At 41.6% G+C, this 20668-nt stretch overlaps 1 protein-coding gene across 2 annotated transcripts in view; it reads left to right on the forward strand.

Moving 5' to 3' along the window:
- The window catches only part of bmpr2b (bone morphogenetic protein receptor, type II b (serine/threonine kinase)), a 248314-nt gene that overhangs the window by 200197 nt on the left and 27449 nt on the right, over positions 1 to 20668 (forward strand). For both annotated transcript variants that reach the window (XM_043693375.1, XM_043693377.1), the window contains exons 5-6: positions 5208 to 5299; positions 7351 to 7581. In XM_043693375.1, the coding sequence (XP_043549310.1) occupies positions 5208 to 5299; positions 7351 to 7581 (323 nt within the window). The remainder of the gene's footprint in view (positions 1 to 5207; positions 5300 to 7350; positions 7582 to 20668) is intronic.

The raw sequence follows: 20668 nt of genomic DNA on the forward strand, positions 1-20668 counted from the left end.
CATGTCCCCCTCCTGATTTCCCTTTTAAGTACATTCCTATTGCCCTTGTACTCCTCTAGGGATTCACCTGATTCCAGCTGTCTATAGCTAACGTAAGACTCCTCCTTTTTCTTGACCAGAGTCTCAATTTCTCCAGTCATCCTGCATTCCCTGCACCTACCAGCCTTGCCCTTCACATTAATAGGAACATGCTGTCTCTGAACTCTCGTTTTCTCATTTAAGTTCCCATGTCTGAATAGCCTCCCCCCCCGTCAACCTTTGTAAGTTCCTGTCTTAACACCATCAAGTATTGTTCCTTCTATTGTTGGTACATCCACATATTGAATATGAAAGTTTTCTTGAACACATTTAACAAATTCCTCCCCATTGAAGCCCCAGCAAATGTTTAGAAAGTTAAAATTCCCTATTATTATAACCCTTTGTTCTTACAGATATCTAAATTCCTCTTACATATTTACTTCTCAGTTTCCCGTTGACTATTGAGGAGCCTATGAAATGATCCCAGCAAAGTGTTCATCCCTTTCTTACTTCTCGGTTCCACCAATATAACCTCACTGGATGATCTCCCAGGAATATTCTGCCTAAGTAAAGTCAGAATATTTTCCCTATCCAAACACACCAATTCGCCCTCCTTTTATGTCTCCCTTTCTATCCTTCCTATTGCATCTATACCTCGGAACTTTCAGCTGCCAGTCCTGTCCAGGCTTGAGCCATGTTTCTGTAACAGCTATAATATACTAGTTCCATGTTCCAAATCATGCCCTAACCAGGGCCACTCAGCTCCTGATCTCATTATAGCCTTAGTTCAACCTGGACAAAAGAGCTGAATTCTAGACGTGATTTGAGAGTGACAGCCATTGACACAAGTCTGCATTCGACCTGGTATGGTATCAAGGAGCCCAAGCAAAATAGGAATCAATGGGTATCAGGGGGAAAACTCTCCGGTGGTTGGAGTCATATCTGACACATAGGAAGATGGTCATGGTAGTTGGAGGTCAGTCATCTCAGCTCCAGGACATCTCTATAGGAGTTCCTCAGGGTCCTCGGCCCAACCAGCATCAGCTGGTTCATCAATAACCTTCCCTCCATCATAAGTTCAGAAGTGAGAATGTTTGCCAATGATTGCATAATGTTCACCACCATTTGCGACTCCTCAGGTACTGAAGTGTTCAAATGCAACAAGATCTGGACAATATCCAGGCTTGGGCTGAGAAGTGGCAAGTAACATTCGCATCACACAAATACCAGGTGATGACCATTATTAATAAGAGACAATCTAACCACCACCCAATGGTATTATCATCATTGAATCCTCAACAATCAATATTCTGGGGGTTATCATTGACCAAAAACTCAACTGGACTCGCTACATAAACATTGTGGTTACAAGAGCAGGTCAGAGGCGAGAAGCACTGTGGCAAGTAACTCACCTCCTGATTCCCCATACATAGCCTGACCACCATCTACAAGACACAAATCAGGAATGTGATAGAATACTTCCAACTTGCCTGGATGAGTACAGCCCCAACAACATTCAAGAAGCTTGACACTATTCAGGACAAAGCAGCCTTTTGACTGGTACTACATCCATAAGCATCCACTCCCTCCAGTATGCATTGTCTAAGAGATGTACTGCAGAAATTCACCATAGATCCTCAGACAACACTGTCAAAACCCACAGCCACTTTGATCTAGAATGACAAACGCAGCAGATAAGTGGGAAAACAACCACTTTCAAGTTCCCCATCAAGCCGGTCACCATTCTGACTTGGAAATACATCGCAGTTCCTTCACTGTCATTGGGTCAAATCCTGGAATTCCCACCCTAAATGCATTGTGGGTGAACCCACAGCAAGTAGATTACAGCAGTTCAAGAGGACACCTCATTACCACCTTCTGAAGGGTAACCAGGGACAGGCAATAAATGCTGGCTAGCCCACATCCCATAAATCAATTTTTAAAAAGTGCATTTGCTTTATGTGTCAGACCTCTTGCATTTATGTAAATGCAGTTTAATTCATCAGTCTTTCCTTGTTGTCTGCCAAGCTGAAGTCTGTCTTGACTGTTTGACTTGCTCCCCTTACCTCCTGTACCAGCCTCAGCCTTTTCTTTTTTCTCACTATTATTGGTAGCACTAGCAAATCTCCAAGCAAAGATATTGGTCTCTTCCAATTCAGGTAAAATCTGTCCCTCTTATACAAGTCTCTACCCTGAAGAGATCGCATTGGTTCAAAAATGTGAATCTTTGCCCCTTGCAACGTCCCCTTAGCCTCACATTCATCTGCTCTATCTTCCTGTTCCTACATTCCTTAGCACGTGGCATTACAAGTAGTCCAGTTATCACTGCCCTCAAGGACCTACTTTTAAACCACTGCCTAGTTTCCTGTATTCTCTCTGCAGACCTCAATCCCTTCCCTACCTACGTTATTGGCACCAGTGTGTACAACAACTTCCTACTGGTCACTCTCCCCTTTCAGAACATTGTGCACCCTCTCCGAGACAACCTTTACCCTGCCACCAAGGAGGACACATACTGTCCTTATGTCTCGCTTACAGCCGCAGAACTTCTATTGTGCCCCAAACTAGAGAGTCCTTATTATAATCGATTGCTTGGAACCTGACATTTCCCTCATTACAGTAGAGCCAGTCACAGTACTAGAAGTCTGGCTATCAGTGCTCTGTTCACCTGAGAGGTCACCCCTTCAACAACATCCAAAACTCACATGTATTTGAGATGGGGATAGCCACAGGAATCTTCTGCAACACTTGGCTACTTCTCCTACCAGACAACCTTCTAGCTGACTGTATCTGCAGTTTTTTTACCTTCCTGAAGTTGTCATCCATTTAGATTAGATTAGATTACATTTTTTTTTACATTACATTACAGTGTGGAAACAGGCCCCTCAGCCCAACAAGTCCACACCGACCCGCCGAAGCGCAACCCACCCATATCCCCATATCTACCCCTTACCTAACACTACGGGCAATTTAGCATGGCCATTTCACCTTACCTGCACATCTTTGGACTGTGGGAGGAAACCGGAGCACCTGGAGGAAACCCACGCAGACACGGGGAGAACGTGCAAAATCCACTTAGTCAGTTGCCCGAGGCAGGAATTGAACCCGGGTCTCTGGCGCTGTGAGGCAGCAGTGCTAACCATTGTGCCACCGTGCCGCCCATTGTTGTAAAAACCTATACAGTTTGTTACTAGTTTGCTCTTCAGTAAAGGAAATTTGCCATCCTTACTTGGTCTGCCCTATGTGTGACTCCAGACAGGCAATAATGTGTCTGTTGATTCTTAACTGCGCCCTGAACAAGGCCTAAAAAATCTCTCAATTCAAGGCTAATTGGGATGGGCAACAAAAAAGCCTTGCCAATGATACCCACATTCCATGAAAGAATAAAGACAGAAAAACTGTAATTCTTTATTAAGAATGTTGATCTCGGCTATGGAAGAAGGAAGGCCACGACAATTGATCTTAACAGCCCTATTCTATGGGGGAGACACCTAGCCAGTGCTTTTGTTGGTGAATATATGAACAGGTCTCATTGGAATGCTCTCTATGCTACAATACTTGGTCAACACTATTTCAGATGGACAGCTGACTGTATGAACTACCACCTTGGATGAATCAGTGATGCCTGCCAGCTTGCCAGGAGGAAGCCAGTTAGACCATGTATGTAAACTAGTCCAATAAGGCCATCTGATGCTCCAGATGACAGAGCTTTCTGTCACTGCCAACTGAAAGTGACAGTGCCAACTGAAGCTGACGAAAATGCACAGAAGGTTTTTTGGCAGGAGTTTGGGATAAGTCTGATGAACACTTTTATATTTTCAACATTTGCAATTTATTGCTTTTTCTAATTATTATTCTTGACTCTCTGGTATGTTTGAGAATACTGTTACTAGTGATATGTTTCTGCAGTGGTTTAGAGTCACTAACAATTTTCAAGTTTCCCACATTTAGGTATCTTATGATTCCTAATTTAGCCCTAATGCTGCCAAGTTATGGACAGTAGTTTGATGTTGGCTTTCCACCTCTGGAACTTTGGTTGAAGTCCCATTTAGCCTGGTGATGTTTCTGATAGCTATATGACTTGAATATGAATTGAGCAATGGGTAGTTTCCACTTAGTTTCTAGTTAGATTGGAGAAAAATGTAAATCTCCCTTATTACAAATCTGTACCAATTGACACTAACTTGCAATGTTAGTCAGAGAGGATGTGGAAATGGAAAAGATCACATGGGTGTGATAGATCCTGCAGTTCTGAGGTTGTGAGACTGAGGCACTTTGAAGGGCATTAGAAAAGGAGCTTCACTTACATGTATCCTTTGCGGTGCCAGTGTGTGATGGGTCATTGTAGATGGAACTTTCCTTTGTATTTGACCTGTGCTGTGATATTCTTGGAATTTTGATACTGGATATGTGAAATGGGAAGCATTCCTCTTCCAGACATTAACATCCTCATCAAATTGGAATTGCTGGATAAACTGAGCAGGTGTGGCAGAATCTGGCAGTATTCAAAGCTGTTCTGAAGAAGGCTTTCTCTCCACAGAAGTTGCCAGACCTGCTGAGTTTTTCTAGCAACTTTTGTTTCTGATTTCCACCATATGCAGTTATTTGGATTTTTAAAATTAATTAACTGGAGTTGTTAACTTGAGATGGATATCATTAGTAGATTTCTTACTTTCTCCTCTGAAATATAGATAAAATGAGGACTGCAGATGCTGGAGATCAGAGCTGAAAAATGTATTGCTGGAAAAGCGCAACAGGTCAGGCAGCATCCAAGGAGCAGGAGAATTGACGTTTCGGGCATAAGCCCTTCTTCAGGATTCCTGAAGAAGGGCTTATGCCTGAAACATCGATTCTCCTGCTCCTTGGATGCTGCCTGACCTGTTGCGCTTTTCCAGCAACACATTTTTCAGCTCTATATTTCAGAGCTCAGTTATCAATTTATTGTTCCCAGTGTTAATATGAAATAATTGGTGCTTCTGATCCCTACTGATCCAACAACATTTGAATCAAAGAATTCCTTACAGAGCACGAACTGTGCAGCTGCATATATAGAATCTCTATAGTAGTCATACAGAATATTATTAAAATGGTGTCTTATTCTGCATCATTTATTTTACAAACTAAATGAATACAGAAACTGTAAAGTTGGTGCGTTCATTATTTGCCGTCATTGATCCTTATTTAACCAGGGGACAGGAAGCATGGACTTCACAGCATGAACCTGATGGAGGCTGCACCTTCTGAATCATTCCTGGACTTGGACAGTCTAAAATTGCTTGAGGTATGTAAATCCCACTTTAGCTCCTATATGTTCTAAAGAAGCAGCTGTCTTTTATGGACCAAAAGCATGCATGTTATAAACTACCAAGTTTGATTCCAGCTTCATGCATGGATAGCTGAATGCTATTGTGGCTATGATTAATTGCCATGCTCCTGGGTTCCAATCAAATTAGTTGCGTAGTCCATTGATTGATAAGAGAAAAGCGGAGCCCTCCTGAACTTGCACTTTTGTCTAGCTTCCTGTTTCCCCTCATGCTGTCTTTGAACTCACCTTGTCTAAGGTGCCACCTTGTATTCCCTTGACCTAAACCTCCTAAACTGCTGACCACCCAATTTCCTTTCCTGGTTTCTGAACACAGGTCACTGAACTTGAAACATTAACTCTGTTTCTTTCTCTACAAGTGCTGCAGGACCTGCTGAGTTTCTCCAGAAATTTGTTTCTGTGTTTCTTTCTCAATCCCACGTTACCTGATATTTTAAGCAATTTTCTCTCTAACTCTTATTCCCCTTTGTTAAAATCTGCCACCTTCTCAAAATCCATGACCACTTTGCTTTTGCCAACTACCATCCCAAACTCTCTTTCCTCTCCACAGATCTTGAATGTCTTGTACTTTTCAAATGTGTGTCAAACCCTTTTGGGGCTCTACAACGATTTCTGCCCTTTTTACATTATAAAAATGACTGTCATCAAAGTCACATACTCTGAGATTGTGATACACTGCTCCTCCTCATCCATCACAATCTACCTGCAGTCTTCGACACCGGTGACCCAACTATTCACTTGTACCCCTCTATTACCATCTAGCTGGTTGGATGGAACTCATGTGCTTTCATTCCTTTCTATTCAGTCATTGCAAGAGGATTGTTGATTTTGGTGAACTCCCCTTTCCATTTGTCATTTACATTTTGCCCATTCGCAACATGATTTCAAAACACTGCTTTCAGAATCCACATGTTCATCAACACCACTACCTCCATTTACCGATCCACTGTCTGTAAATCATCTGGATGCCTGTCCCATTCAGTACTGGTTGAGAAGAAATTTCGTCCAGTCAAAGCCTTTGTATTTGGCCCCCACCACATGCTATAACCAACTCCATCTCCCTTCAAGTTATTGTCTAAAGCTGAACTAGATGGTTGCTAATCTGGTATTTGCCTCTGAGATGAACTTGTAACCACAACCGTACTGTCACTGAAACATATTGATGTTACCTGACTTTGTCCTATCTCAGCTCATTTGTTGCTGAAAATCATCTGTGACCAGCTGTCTCTTGATTTGATTATTCTAATGAACCCTCATTGCCTTGACATCTTTTGCTCTCTTTAGGATCATGCAAAGTTTTGCTGCCAGAAGCTAACTTGCATCAAGTCGTATTCACTCTTCTACTCACTAAGTTACGTTTCTGCTAATTAAGCAACATTTCAAAGTTAAAATTAGAATTCTTGTTTTCAAATACCAATTTGTTCTCGTTCCTCTTTTTCTCTGTAAACATGTCTAGCTGTACAGATAAACTACACTCTTTCTAATTTGGCACCTTGTGCATCCCCATTTTTAGATGGCTGTGCCTTCAGCTGCCTGAGGCCTGAGCTCTTGTAAATTCCTCCATAAACCTCACTCTTGCCTCCCTTCGCACCCCCACTCCCCCCACCCCACCCCCCACTCTGCCCCATGAATATTTTACTAGTTTAAGATACCACTTAAATGCAAGTTGCTATTGAGAAATTAGCAAAGGCACATGTTGTCACTTGAGCTGGCAGTGAAAACAACCCACCAATAGTAGATCAGTTGACTGTGCCCTGATGTTATAAACAATTCAGGGGGTAGGATTGGTGAATGGGAAGAAATCTGGTGCAGATGTGATGTCTATCATCTAGTAACCTGCACATGTGTGAGATTTGGCCATTTTGATGAATTAGCCATTAGTTATTGTCTCTTTTGAATTCAAAACATTAATTTTTTCCCACATGATATTTCAGCAAAGATTTCAGATGGGGTTTGAATAGGAAGTGAAAATTACAATGTAATAAGTGTTCAATTTTTTTTATATCCAGGTGATCGGGCGGGGTCGCTATGGTGCAGTATATAAAGGGTCATTGAATGAACGCCCTGTTGCTGTGAAAATCTTCAGTGCCTCAAACCGTCAGAACTACATCAATGAAAGAGACATATACAGGCTCCCGCTGATGGAGCATGAGAACATAGCACGCTTCATAGTTGGCGAGGAAAGAATATCGAGTGATGGCAGAACAGAGTATATGCTGGTGATGGAGTACTATCCCAATGTAAGTCTTCTATATGGTTCTTGTGGGAAGGTCAGAGTAATTAAGCCCACAAGGTAACTCGGAGCATTTACTGATGCCAGTGAGAATGCTGAACAAGTGAAATCTGTGTTCTGTGGTGGCACTCATATTAATGGAGTTGGTCTGTTCTCATACAATAATACATTTTAGATATTTGAGGCACCCAAGATTTTGAATCATCAGCATTATTTGTGAAATACACAGCACAAATAATAGGTACTGAAGGTTTGGCCATGTTATTTTGTGAGGTCTGCTGGACCATGCATTCAAGAGCTTTTAAACGTTTGCTATTGGGAAAATTCTGACCATTCTAATGTATGTGCTGCTGTAGGCTACACAATCTTCAGTAGTATTTTCTGGTGGAAATGCTTTCCACTACTTGGGAAAATTCACATTTTCAAAAGTATTTATGTGTGGATCATAGAATCCCCTACAGTGCAGATTGAGGCCATTTGGCATTTGAAGAGCATCCAATCCAGACCGACCCACTCCCAGTTCGTAGCTCCACATTTACCATGGCATTAGTCCTTCATCAGGAATGAAGCCTGTGAGCCAAGGGGATAGAGAGATAAATGGGAGGGAGTGGAGCTGGGGGAAAGATAGCTGAGAGTGCGATAGGTAGATGAAGGTAGGGGTAATGGTGATAGGTCGAAGAGGAGAGTGAAGCGGATAGGTGGGAAGGAAGATGGACAGGTAGAGGCTTATGAAGGGCTTATGCCCGAAAAGTCAATTCTCCTGCTTCTTGGATGCTGCCTGACCTACTGTGCTTTTCCAGCACCACACTCTGGATATCATCTACAAGAAACAAATCAGGAGTGCGATGCATTATTCCCCACTTACTTGAATGGTGCAGCTTCAGTGACACTTGAGACACCATACAGGACAAAGCAGCCTGCTTAGTTGGCATCCCATCTACCGCCTCAATCCTTTCCTACCTCCACCACTGATGTACAGTGACAGGATGTCACAGTATACCATCTACATGATGTACTGCTGCCTCCTTTGACAGCACCTTCTAATCCTGTGACCTTTACCACTTGATGAAGGGCTTATGCCCGAAATGCCGATTCTTCTGCTCCTTGGATGCTGCCTGACCTGCTGTGCTTTTCCAGCACCAGACTCTCAACTCTGATCTCCAGCATCTGCAGTCCTCACTTTCTCCCAGCATAATAACACTGCAACAAGTCCTCTTCCAAGACACACACACATCCTGAAACTATATCGTGGTTCCTGCACTGTTCAAGAAATGGCTCAAGACCATCTTCTCAAAGTTGATTAGGGATGGGCAATAACAGTTGGCTTGACCAGTGTCTATGTCCCACGAATGAATAAAAGTAACATATATGATAGACATTTCTTTCATATGTAATTTATATATTGTCTTTGTCATTGAACCTGATATATCAGAATGTGAAGATGAAGAAATTTACCTAACTTCAGTACTTGACTGAATTATGAGAACTATTCAACAATGTAATTGTAAATTCTGTAGTTCCTGCATTAGGTAGAGATTTTCAACTGTATAACAGTCAGAGTACAGATGGTGCAGGTCTGTATGGAAATGCAATACTCATGTGGGTCTATCGCTACATAGTATTAGGAGACAGTACTGGAGCCTGCAAGCCTGGTCCTGTAAATTACTGAGATAAAATACTGCCATCTGAGGGAATCTGTCAGTATATAATGTTGGGGTACAGTGCAGGTGTATGTGGTTGTGTCATGCATAACACAGTACTGGTGTCCATATGCCAGTTAAAATAACACTGGGGCACTTGCATTTGTGTGTCTGTCATTGTTCTAGGGTACGGGACCGGTGTCTGCAGATCTGTCATTTATGGACCAATAGCATCAGCAGAATTGTACTCCCAACACAATCTGTAGTCTCATGGCTTGACATATTCCCTCATTTTACCATTACTATCAAGTCAGAGAATCAACCCAGGTTCAATGAAGGTTATAGAAGTGTAAGCCAAGAACAGCATTAGGCATTACAAAAAAAACATGAAATGTCATCCTGATGAAGCTACGCAACAGCACTAATAGCAGGAGAGAGACTGGACGAAGCAATCCCAAACAAATGGATCAATAGCTACAAGAGTAAGTCAAAAGCTTGGAATACTACAATGATTAATCAGCCTCCTGACTCCCCAAAGCCTGGCCAAGTCAAGAGTGTGGTGAAATACTCCCCACTTGCCCGAATGAGTGTAGGTCCAACACTTGATTTTGATACCATCCATTAAAATGCAGCTGCTTGATTGGCATCTTATCCACAAATATTCAATACCTCCACCACCGATAGTCAGGAGCAGTCATATGTATCATCTACATGATGCCCTGCTGAAATTCACCAAAGCTCCTGTCACTGGATCACAATTCTGGAATTTCCTTCCCAATAGCATTGTGGGCCTATCAATAGCATATAGACTGCAGCATTTCAGGAAGGCAGCTCACCACCACCTTTTCAACAGCAACTAGGGAAAGGCAATAAATGATAGTTCAGCCATTGATATTTCCATCCTATGAGTGAATTTTAAAAAAGTCAAAAGCTAATGATGTCGACATTGGGTACTGAAATAGACCAGAACTAACATCCCTCACCCTTTGAACTTGGACTAGGTGGAGAGAAACCATTTAGAGTTCAACCTAATCCCAATTTCTATCCATGGTGGAAACTTTTCTGCTTGCAATTATATAACAATAATTTCCTTAGTGGTAGAACAGACAATGCAAGGTGATAGAGGGAAAGAAACTTTTAACACTGACAAAATAGGCTAATTTGTCTACTTTAACAGTTACTTTCAGTCACTGTATGTGTAATACTTGTTGGCCAGTGAATGACAATCTGTTGTCCAATGTGTTGCAACAGCACTTGCAGCATAATGCACTATCACGAAAAGAACTCTTGACAATAACTACAGCAGCAACTCCAATTTTAAAAAAAAATCTGAAAAATCAATCCCAGCCACTTATGGCAGTGCAGTCTCCAGGATGGATTGATGAGGAATTACCAAAACATCTCATTTTAATTGGGCTCTCAGATGAGAAGAAATAATTGATGTGTGAAGCCTGTTGGCAGAGCAACTGAGAACTGCTTTTAATCTATAAATCAATAGCTCCCCTTGCAGGGCATTCAACATTACTACACCAAAACAGCCACTTATTTAGATTTAGTGGAATTGAATTTATGAACATTGAAAGTGGCAAGTAATGTAATTCACAAAAAGATGACAGGGTCCACGGTGTATGCAACAACCTCAGGTTAGCAAATTGGATAGGTGGAAATGTTCGGACTGTTTATAGCCATGAACAAAGAGGTGATAAGACTACAAGACTAGAAGCTCTGCCATTCAATGAGATAATGGCTGATCTGATACTCCTTGACTCAACTTTCCTGCATTTCCCCTTCATTCCATAACATTTTTTAAAAATCTGTCTATCTCTGCCTTGATTATACTAATGACCCAGCCTCAACAGCCCTCTGTGGTAAAGAATTACAAATATTGAACACCCTCTCAGAAAAGAAACTCCTCTTCTTCTCTGTCTTAAATGTTTGACCCCTTACTTTGAGATGATAGCCCTGGTCCTAAACCCTCCCACAAGGGGAAACAACCTTTCCGCATGTCAAGTGCACAAAGAATCTTGACACTTTCAATAAGGTTGTTAGCCCAATATCTGCAATGTGGTCACTTTGACTACTGTCTAAATTAGTGAACATTACTTTTTTTGTTGCCTGATCTCCCTCAGCTTGAGGTTATTCCCGACAAGGCTATTGAGTTACTACAGTGAGGAGCAAAAAATGGGTCAAGCTTCATGACCCAATTCAATAGCTGCTGCTGATGCTGCTACTACACATGTTTGGTTCAGATATTAGGCAAAGGTAGGATTGGGGCTTTGTTTGACACACCTAGTGTTTGCTCAGATTTGCTGCTGTGGTGACACAGTACATCTGTGCCACACCCTAATCAGGAGTGCAGGAAAATTAGATAGGGTAGTTCTCCCAAAGTATGGTATGTAGATTTAGTGAGGTGCATTCTATAGGCTAACTCACCAAGATCTGCCTCATTTATTTCAACATGGGGCAGCCCACTTATTTGGAACATGTGCATTAATAAATCTCTGCTAAAATTGAGATTTCAGTTGTCATTTTGATGCGAAATTAAAATATTAGCCTGTTTAGATGAATGTTGAATGGCACTAATTTGAAGAGCAGGGAAAGTAGTTTTGGAGTCTTGGGCAATATTTAGCTTAATACTTAACATCACAGAAAACAGTAGTTATCGCATCGCTGTTTGCGGAATTTTGCTAACCTCAAACTGGCAGGTGTATTTCCTGGATTATACAATGACCTGAGGTTTTTATTATTCATTAAGGTACTGAGGTAAAGTATGTCTTAACAAATGAATTTGGATCGGGGAAAGCAATTTCCCCCTTAAGCCTGCTCCACCATGCAGTAAGCTCATTTACTCATTTGATTGTGCCCTCACATTTATGCCTACCTCCCCAGTAACATTTGGCTCCCTCAATAGTTAAGATCTATCTGTCTTTACTTTAGAAATATTCTACCTCCACTGCTCTCTGGGGAAGAGAATTCCGAAGGTTCAGGAAAAAAAAGTCCCTCAAAAATTGTATCCTTACTTAAATAAAGAAACCAAAACTGTACAGTGTTGCCTTTTAAAGTTGACTTAGTTAATATATTTCACTTTTAACATAAGAACTATGAGCAGGAGTTAGTCATCTGTCCCTTCGTGTGTTTCCCCCCACCTCCCTCACTACTATCCTTAATTCCTTTACTGTTCAAACAATTATCTATCAAAGCTTTAAAAGCATTTGCTGAGGAAGCTTCAACAACTTCATTGGGCAGGGAATTCCATAGATTCACAACCCTCTGAGTGTAGACGTTCTCCTCAATTCAGTCCTAAATCTGTTCCCCCTAATATGAGGCTATGCCCTCTTGTCCTAGTTTCACCCGCCAGTGGAAACATCCTCTCTACTTCTGTCTCATCTATTCTCTTCATAATTTTATATGTTTCTATAAGATTCCCCATTCATTCTTCTAAATTCCAATGAATATAATCCCAGTCTACTCAGTCTCTCCTCATAAACCAACCCCCTCAACTCCAGAATCAACCTTGTGAACCTCCTCTGCATCCCCTCTAGTGTCTTTCTCAAATAAGGAGACTAAAACTGCATGCAGTGCTCCAGATGTGGCCTGTACAGCTGCAACATAACCTCCCCTGCTTTTAAACTCAATCCCCTTTAGCAATGAAGGACAAAATTCCATTTGCCGCCTTATTTACCTGTTGCACCTGCAGACCAACCTTCTGTGATTCATACACAAAGACACCCATGTAGCGTGCTGCAATTTTTTTACCACTCATGTAATAATCCTTTTTGCTGTTTTTCTTCCCAAAATGGATGAATTCACATTTATTAACATTGTAATCCATCTGCCAGACCTTTGCCCACTAACTTAAACTATCCAAGTCCCTTCACAAAGTTTCTCAGTCCTCTGGACACTTTGCTCTACCACTTATCTTAGTGTTAGATTAGATCACTTGCAGTGTGGAAACAGGCCCTTCGGCCCAACTAGTCCACACTGACCCTCCGAAGAGTAACCCACCCAGACCCATTCCCCCTAACTAATGCACCTAACTCTACGGGCAATTTAGCATGACCAATTCACCTAACCTGCACATCTTTGGATTGTGGGAGGAAACCAGAACACCTGGAGGAAACCCACGCAGAAACGGGGAGAATGTGCAAACTCCACACAGTCGCCTGAGGTTGGAATCGAACCCAGGTCCCTGGCACTTTGAGGCAGCAGTGCTAACCACTGAGCCAATGTGCCGCTCCTGTTATCTGCAAACTTTGACACACTACACGTGGTCCCCAACTCTAAATCATCTAGTAAATTGTGAATAATTGCAGACCCAACACTACTCCCTGAGGCACACCACTAGTCACTGATGGCCAACCAGAAAATCACTCATTTATCCCCACTCTTTGTTTCCTGTTAGTTAACTAATCCTCTATTCATGCTTATACATTGCCAGTAACGGTTTGAAGCTTTATCCTATACAGTAGCTTTCTGTGCAGCACCTTATCGAATACCTTTTGGAAATCTAGATACACCACATCAGCTGGATATCCGTTGTTCACCTTGCTCGTAATGACTTCATAGAATTCCAGTAGATCAGTTAAACATGACCTGCTCTTCATGAACCTATGCTGTGTCTGCCCAACGAGGCAATTTCTATCTAGATGTCTTGCCATTTTGTTCCTTGATAATAGACGCAAGCATTTTCCGCACTACAGAAGTTAAGCCATAATTCCTCTTCTTTGGTTTACCTCCTTTTTTAAAACAGTGGCATTATATTTGCTATTTCCTCTGCCATCTCTTTTAGTACCCTGAGATGCATTCGATCAGGTCCAGGAGACTTAGCTCCATTAGTTTGCCCAACACTATCTCTTTCGTGATAGTGATTGTTTCCAGGTCCTCACCTACCTTCATCTCTTTGTCATTTATTGGTATGTCATTCATGTCCTCCACTGCGAAGACTGACACAAAATGCCTATTCAATGCCTCAACCATTTCCTCATATCCCATGACTAAATTCCCTTTCTCATCCTCTAAAAATCCAGTGTTTACTTTAGCCACTCTTTTTTCAGTTTTTGTATTTTGGAAACTTTTGCTATCTGTCTTATAAATGCTAAACAGCATTTATAAAATGGTGCCAACATATTTGTTTAGTGCTGTGCATTCCAGTTTGACATTTCTTGCTGGGTTCTTCCGGCCTGCCTGTTTTCGCATTCTGCACACCTGTACTCAGTTCCCTGTCCTTCCTTCGCTTTCTGCCATTTCTATCATTCCCAAGTTCCAAGTCCCACTCTCTCACTTTTACCTTTAAAAACTGTGGCAATTTTCTCCTCACTGCCATTGAACTGAAGTTGTGCTTTCCATTTGGTGGCATTCATTGGACAGTGCAGGTAGTAATTTCTATTTTTAAATAATACGCTGTTCTATCTGCTCTTCCTGCCAAAGTGGACAAGTTAACATCTTTGAGGAGAAAGTGAGGTCTGCAGATGCTGGAGATCAGAGCTGGAAATGTGTTGCTGGAAAAGCGCAGCCCCTGGATGCTGCCTGACCTGCTGCGCTTTTCCAGCAACACATTTCCAAGTTAACATCTTTCTACATTACACTCCGTCTGTGTTTTTCTCACTTACTTTACCTATTTATATACTTCTGTACATTCCTCATATCCTATTCATGACTTAGTTTCCTCCCTACCTTTGCATCTTGAGCAAGTTTAGCAACCATACATTTCATTCCTTCATTCAAGTCATTAATTTACATTGAAAACTCTTGAGTGCTTGGTGCTGATCCCTATGGTTCATTGCTCATCACATCTCCCTCTTTTACATCTTGATTCTCAGTTCTTTCTGGAATGTTCCTTAGAGTCATAGAAGTTTACAGCATGGAAATAGGCCCTTAGACCCAACTTGTCCATGCTGCCCAGTTTTCACAGTTAATCTAGTTCGATTTGGCTGAGTTTTGTCCTTATATCTTCATTCCTATCCCATCCATGTACCTGTCTAAATGTTTCTTTTTTTTTTTTTTTTCTCTATATAGATATTTTTATTAGAAATTTAACATTTTTACAAGTTTACAAAAATAAACAAAACTCTCAGATATAAACATTGATATACAATTATGGGCCAATCCGAGACCCCTCGGGAGGGGGAACCCTGTCTAAATGTTTCTTAAACGACATAATTGTATTCGCCTTCAGCACTACCTCTGGCAGCCCGTTACAGACACTCACCACCCTCTGTGTGGAAAAAAAAGCCCCTCTCGACTCTTTTGTATCTTTCCCCTCTCACCCGAAACCTGTGCCCTCTAGCTTTAGACTCCCCTACCATGGTGAAAAGCTATTTGCTATTTACCTTATCTATGCCTCTCATGATTTTATAGGCCTCACCCCTCCGTCTCCTACGCTCCAGGGAAAATTTCCCAGCTTATTCATCTTTCCATATATTCAAACCTTCCAGTGCAGATAGCATCCTAATAAATCTTCTCTGCACTCTTTGTACTTTAATTATATCCTTTATATAGTAGGGCAACCAGAACTGCACATAGTACTCCAAATGTGGCCTTACTAATGTCTTGTAGAACTGCAATAAGCTGCCCCAGCTCCTATACTCAGTGCTCTGACCAATGAAAGCAAGCATGCTGAAAGCCTTCTTCACCCATGCTGTCTACCTATGACTACTTTCAAGGAGCTATGAACCTGTACCCATAAGATCATAAGACAGAGGAACAGAAATTCGGCCATTCAGCCCATCGAGTCTGCTCTGCCATTCAATCATGGCTGATAGGTTTCTCAACCCAATTCTTCTGCTTTCTCCCCATAACCCTTAGAGTAAGATAAAAGGTTGGCACAACATTGAGGTCTGAAGGGCCTGTATGTGCTATAATGTTATATGTTCCACGTTCTGTCCTTTGATACTCAATAACCTATCTATCTCAGTCTTAAACATACTCAATGACCTGGCCTCCTTTTGAGGCAATGAATTCCATAGATTCAGCAATCTCTGGCTGGAGAAATTTCTCCTTATCTCCGTCCTGAAAGGGTCTTCCCTTTATTCTTAGGTTGTGCCCGCAGGTTCCAGTCTCTCCTACCAAAGGAAGCATTTTCCCAAAACCTACTCTGTCTAGGTCATTCAGTATATTCTGTATGTTTCAATTAGATCCCCCTCATCCTTCTAAAGTCCATTGAATTATAGACCCAGAGTCCTCAAAAGTTGTTCATATGTTAAGCTTTCATTCCTGGGACCATTCTCATGAACCTCCTCTGAACACGTTCCAGGGTCAGTACATCCTTCCTGAGGTATGGGGCCCAAAATTTCAAATGTGATCTGACCAGAACCTTATAGAGCCTCAGAAGTGCATCCTGCTTTTACATTCAAGTCCTCTCAAAATAAATGCCATTATTGCATTAGCCTTCCTAACCACTGACTCAATCTGCAAGCTTACCTTGAGAGAATCCTGAACTAGAACTCCCAAGTCTCTTTGCATTTCAGACTTCTGAATTTTCTCTCTATTTAGAAAATAGTCCATGCCTCTATTCTTCCTACTAATGACCTCACACTTTCCCACATTGTATTCCATCTGCCACTTCTTTGCCCACTCTCCTAACTTGTCCAAATCCTTCTGCAGCTTCCCCGCTTCCTCAATGCTACTTGTCCCTCGATCTATCTTTACATGATCTGCAGACTTAGCCAGAATGCTCTGAGTTCCTTTATCTATATCATTAATGTATAAAGTGAAAAGTTGTGGTCCCAACACTGAACCTTACAGATCATCACTTGTCACCGGCTGCTACCCTGAGAAGGACCCTTTTATCCCCACTCTGTGCTTTATGCCAGGCAGCAAAGCGTCTATCCATGCTAGCACCTTGCCTCTAGCACCATGGACCCTTATCTTATCTGTCTCCTGTATGGCATTTTGTCAAAGGCCTTCTTGAAGTCCAGATAGATGACAATCATTGGCTTTCATTGGTCTAATCTGCTCGTTACTTCCTCAAAGAATTTAGCAGATTTGTCAGGCATGACCTCCCCTTGATGAAACTTGTCATGAAAACTTTGCTGATTTCACCATACACCTTCAAGTATTCAGAAATCTTATTATTCACAATGGATTCCTGGGTCTTACCCACAACCGAGGTTATGCTAATTGTTCTGTAATTTTCTGTCTTTTACCTTATTCGCTTTTTAAACAAGGCTGTCATGTTAGCTATTTTCCAGTCCTCTGGGACCCTCCTTGATTCTAGAGATTCCTGAAAGGTCACCACTAATGCCTCTGCTACCTCCTCAGCAATCTCCCGTAGAACTTTGGGGTATAGTCCAGGTGATTTATCCACCTTCAGACCATTCAGTTTTTCTAGCACCTTCTCCTTGGTGATGGCCACCATACTCAGCTCTGTCCCCTTACTCTCTTGAATTTTTGGGATATTACTTGCGTTAATGATTTTTGAGAAGATTTGTAGCTCAGGTTGATGATAAGTTTTTAAGTTGACTTACTGAGCTGGAAGATTTGTTTTCAGATGTTTTGTCACCATACTAGGTAACATCATCAGTGAGAGTCTCCAGTGAAGCGCTGGTGGTATGTCCTGCCTCTCTGTTTATAGGTCTTGGTTTCTTAATGTGGGTGACGTCATTTCCGGTTCTTTTTTTCAAGGAAAGGTAGATAGGTTCTAAATGAATGTGTTTATTGATGGAGTTCTGGTTAGAATGCCATGCCTTGAAGAATTCTCGCGTGTGCCTTTTTCACCTGTCCTAGGATGTGTGTGTTGTCCCAGTCAAAATGGTATCCTTCTTTGTCTGTATGTATGGAAACTAGTGATAGTGGGTCATGCCTTTTGGTGGCTACTTGGTGTTCGTGTATCCTGGTGGCAAGTTTCCTGTTTGTTTGTCTGATGTAGTATTTTTTACAAGATGGTATCTTGTAAATAACATTAGATTTACTGGTACTGTCTAATGGATCCTTTAGTTTCATTAGTTGCTGTTTAAGTGTGTCAGTAGGTTTGTGGGTTACCATGATGCCAAGGGGTCTTAGTAGTCTGGAAGTCATTTCTGATATGTCTTTGATGTAAGGTAATGTGGCTATAGTTTTTGGTTGTGTTGTATGTGCTTGTTTGGGTTTATTTCTGAGGTACTGGTGGATTGTGTATTGGGTATTTGTTTTTCTTGAAAACCTTGTATAGATACTTGTGTCTTCCATCATGAAGACTGACTTGAAGTAATTTTTCAGTTCCTCAGCCGTTTCCTTGTTCCCTACTGCTTTCTCTCCAGTGGCCAAATATTCACTTTTGCCTCTCTTTTGCTCTTTATACATCTAAAGAAACTCTTACAGTCTTCCCTTAGGAAGGCTAGCTTACCCTTATATTTAATCTTCTCCCTCCTTATTTCTTTTTTTTTGTTGCCCTCTGTTGGTCTTGGTAAGCTTCCCAATCCTCTGGTTTCCCACTGTCTTCACCACATTATATGCTTTATCTTTTACTTTTATGCTATCCCTATCTTGCCTACTCAGCCATGGTTGCCTCATCTTCCCTGTACCATGCTTCTTTTTCCTCAGGATGAATCTCTGCTGTGTCTCCTGAATTACTCCCAGAAACTCCTGCCTGTCTTTCCTGCTAGGCTTCTGTCCCAGTAAATTCTACCTAGCTCCTCCGCCATGCCTCTGTAGTTGTCTTTTTTCAGCTGTAATTACCTCCTGATTCTATCTTCTCCCTCTCAAATTGCAGAGTAAATTCATTCGTATTATGATCACTGGTTCCTTCACCTTAAGCTCCTTTATCAAGTCTGCCTCATTGCACAACACTAAATCCAGTATTGCCTGTTCCCTAGTGGGCTCCACCACAAGCTTCTCCAAAAAGCCATCTCGTAGACGTCCCACAAATTCCTTTTCTTGTAATCCACTACCAACCTGATTTTCCCAGTCCACCTGCATACCCCTAGACCTCTTTGTTCTGACACTCACCCCAGGGCCCACAATGCTACTTGTATCGTCTAGCGTGAGGGCTGATACAAAATATCTGTTCAATTCATCCACAAATTAATTATTTTTCATCATTGATCCTCCAGCAGAGAGAATTAATGCTCACTTTACTTGATCCTTCCTTTTTACCTGTAGAATCTGTCATTGTTTTGTATTTCTGTCTAACTTTCTCTTGTACACTTAATTTCTCCCTTGTAGTCATTCTTTGTTGTTTTTCATATTTTGCCTAAACTTCTATCTTGCATAGTAACACATAGTAAATTTATAGTAGAAATTGGCAGTAAGGATGTGAGATTTACCCAATATAGGTTCTGGACAAATTTCCCATCTTTCCTGAATTTATAGCAAAAGTTTACAGTGTGATGTAACTGAAATTATACATTGAAAAATACCTTGATTGTTTGTTAAGTCTCTCATCTGTTAGAATGACCATGTTAATATCCCTGGTGAGACCACACTTGGTATATTGTGTCCAGATCTAGTCATCCTACTGTAGGAAAGATACAGAGGCTTTGGAGAGGGTGCAAAGAAGGTTTACCAGGATGCTGCCTGGACTGGAGGGCTTGTCTTATGAAGAAAGGTTGAATAAGCTTGGACTTTTCTCTCTGGAAAAAAAGAGGAAGAGAGGAGACCTGATCGAGGTATACAAAATAATGAGTGGAATAGATAGAGTCAATAGCCAGAGACTTTTCCCCAGAGCAGGATTGACTGGTACGAGGAGTCATAGTTTGAAAATATTAGGAGAAAGGTATAAAGGAGACGTCAGAGGTAGGTTCTTTACCCAGAGAGTTGTGAATGCATGGAATGCGTTGCCGGCTGTGGTGGTGGAAGCAGAGTCATTGGGGACATTTAAGCAACTGCTGGACATGCATATGGATAGCAGTGAGTTGAGGGGTGCGTAGGTTAAGTTGCTATATTTTACATTAGGATTAAATCTCGGCACCAAAGGGCCTGTTCTGTGCTGTACTTTTCTATGTTCTTTCATACGTAAATCACAAAACTTTCTTTAAAAGTTACATTCTCAGGTTAACTTTAACAATTGGTGTCAGCCCAGATAATATGTTGAAGGTGTTCGTGCCTTCTGTGCTGTTGTCTGTGCCATAATGTGTAGACTGATTCTAATCATAAAAAATGAGTTAACAGTCTTACATAGACTCAAGCAGTTTTTGAGCAAAGTACAATGTAACTCTGCAAGAGTTGCAGAGTTGTATCATGTTTTCAGAGAATTGGATGTATTTACAAGGGTAAAAGTTACAGACATGGAAATGTGTTGCTGGAAAAGCGCAGCAGGTCAGGCAGCATCTAGGGAACAGGAGAATCGACGTTTCGGGCATTAGCCCTTCTTCAGGAATGAGGAAAGTTGGTCCAGCAGGCTAAGATAAAAGATAGGGAGGATCTTTTATCTTAGCCTGCTGGACCAACTTTCCTCATTCCTGAAGAAGGGCTAATGCCCGAAACGTCGATTCTCCTGTTCCCTAGATGCTGCCTGACCTCCTGCGCTTTTCCAGCAAC

This window comes from Chiloscyllium plagiosum, chromosome 7 (genome assembly GCF_004010195.1).
Source record: "Chiloscyllium plagiosum isolate BGI_BamShark_2017 chromosome 7, ASM401019v2, whole genome shotgun sequence".
Taxonomy (NCBI): Eukaryota; Metazoa; Chordata; class Chondrichthyes; order Orectolobiformes; family Hemiscylliidae; genus Chiloscyllium; species Chiloscyllium plagiosum.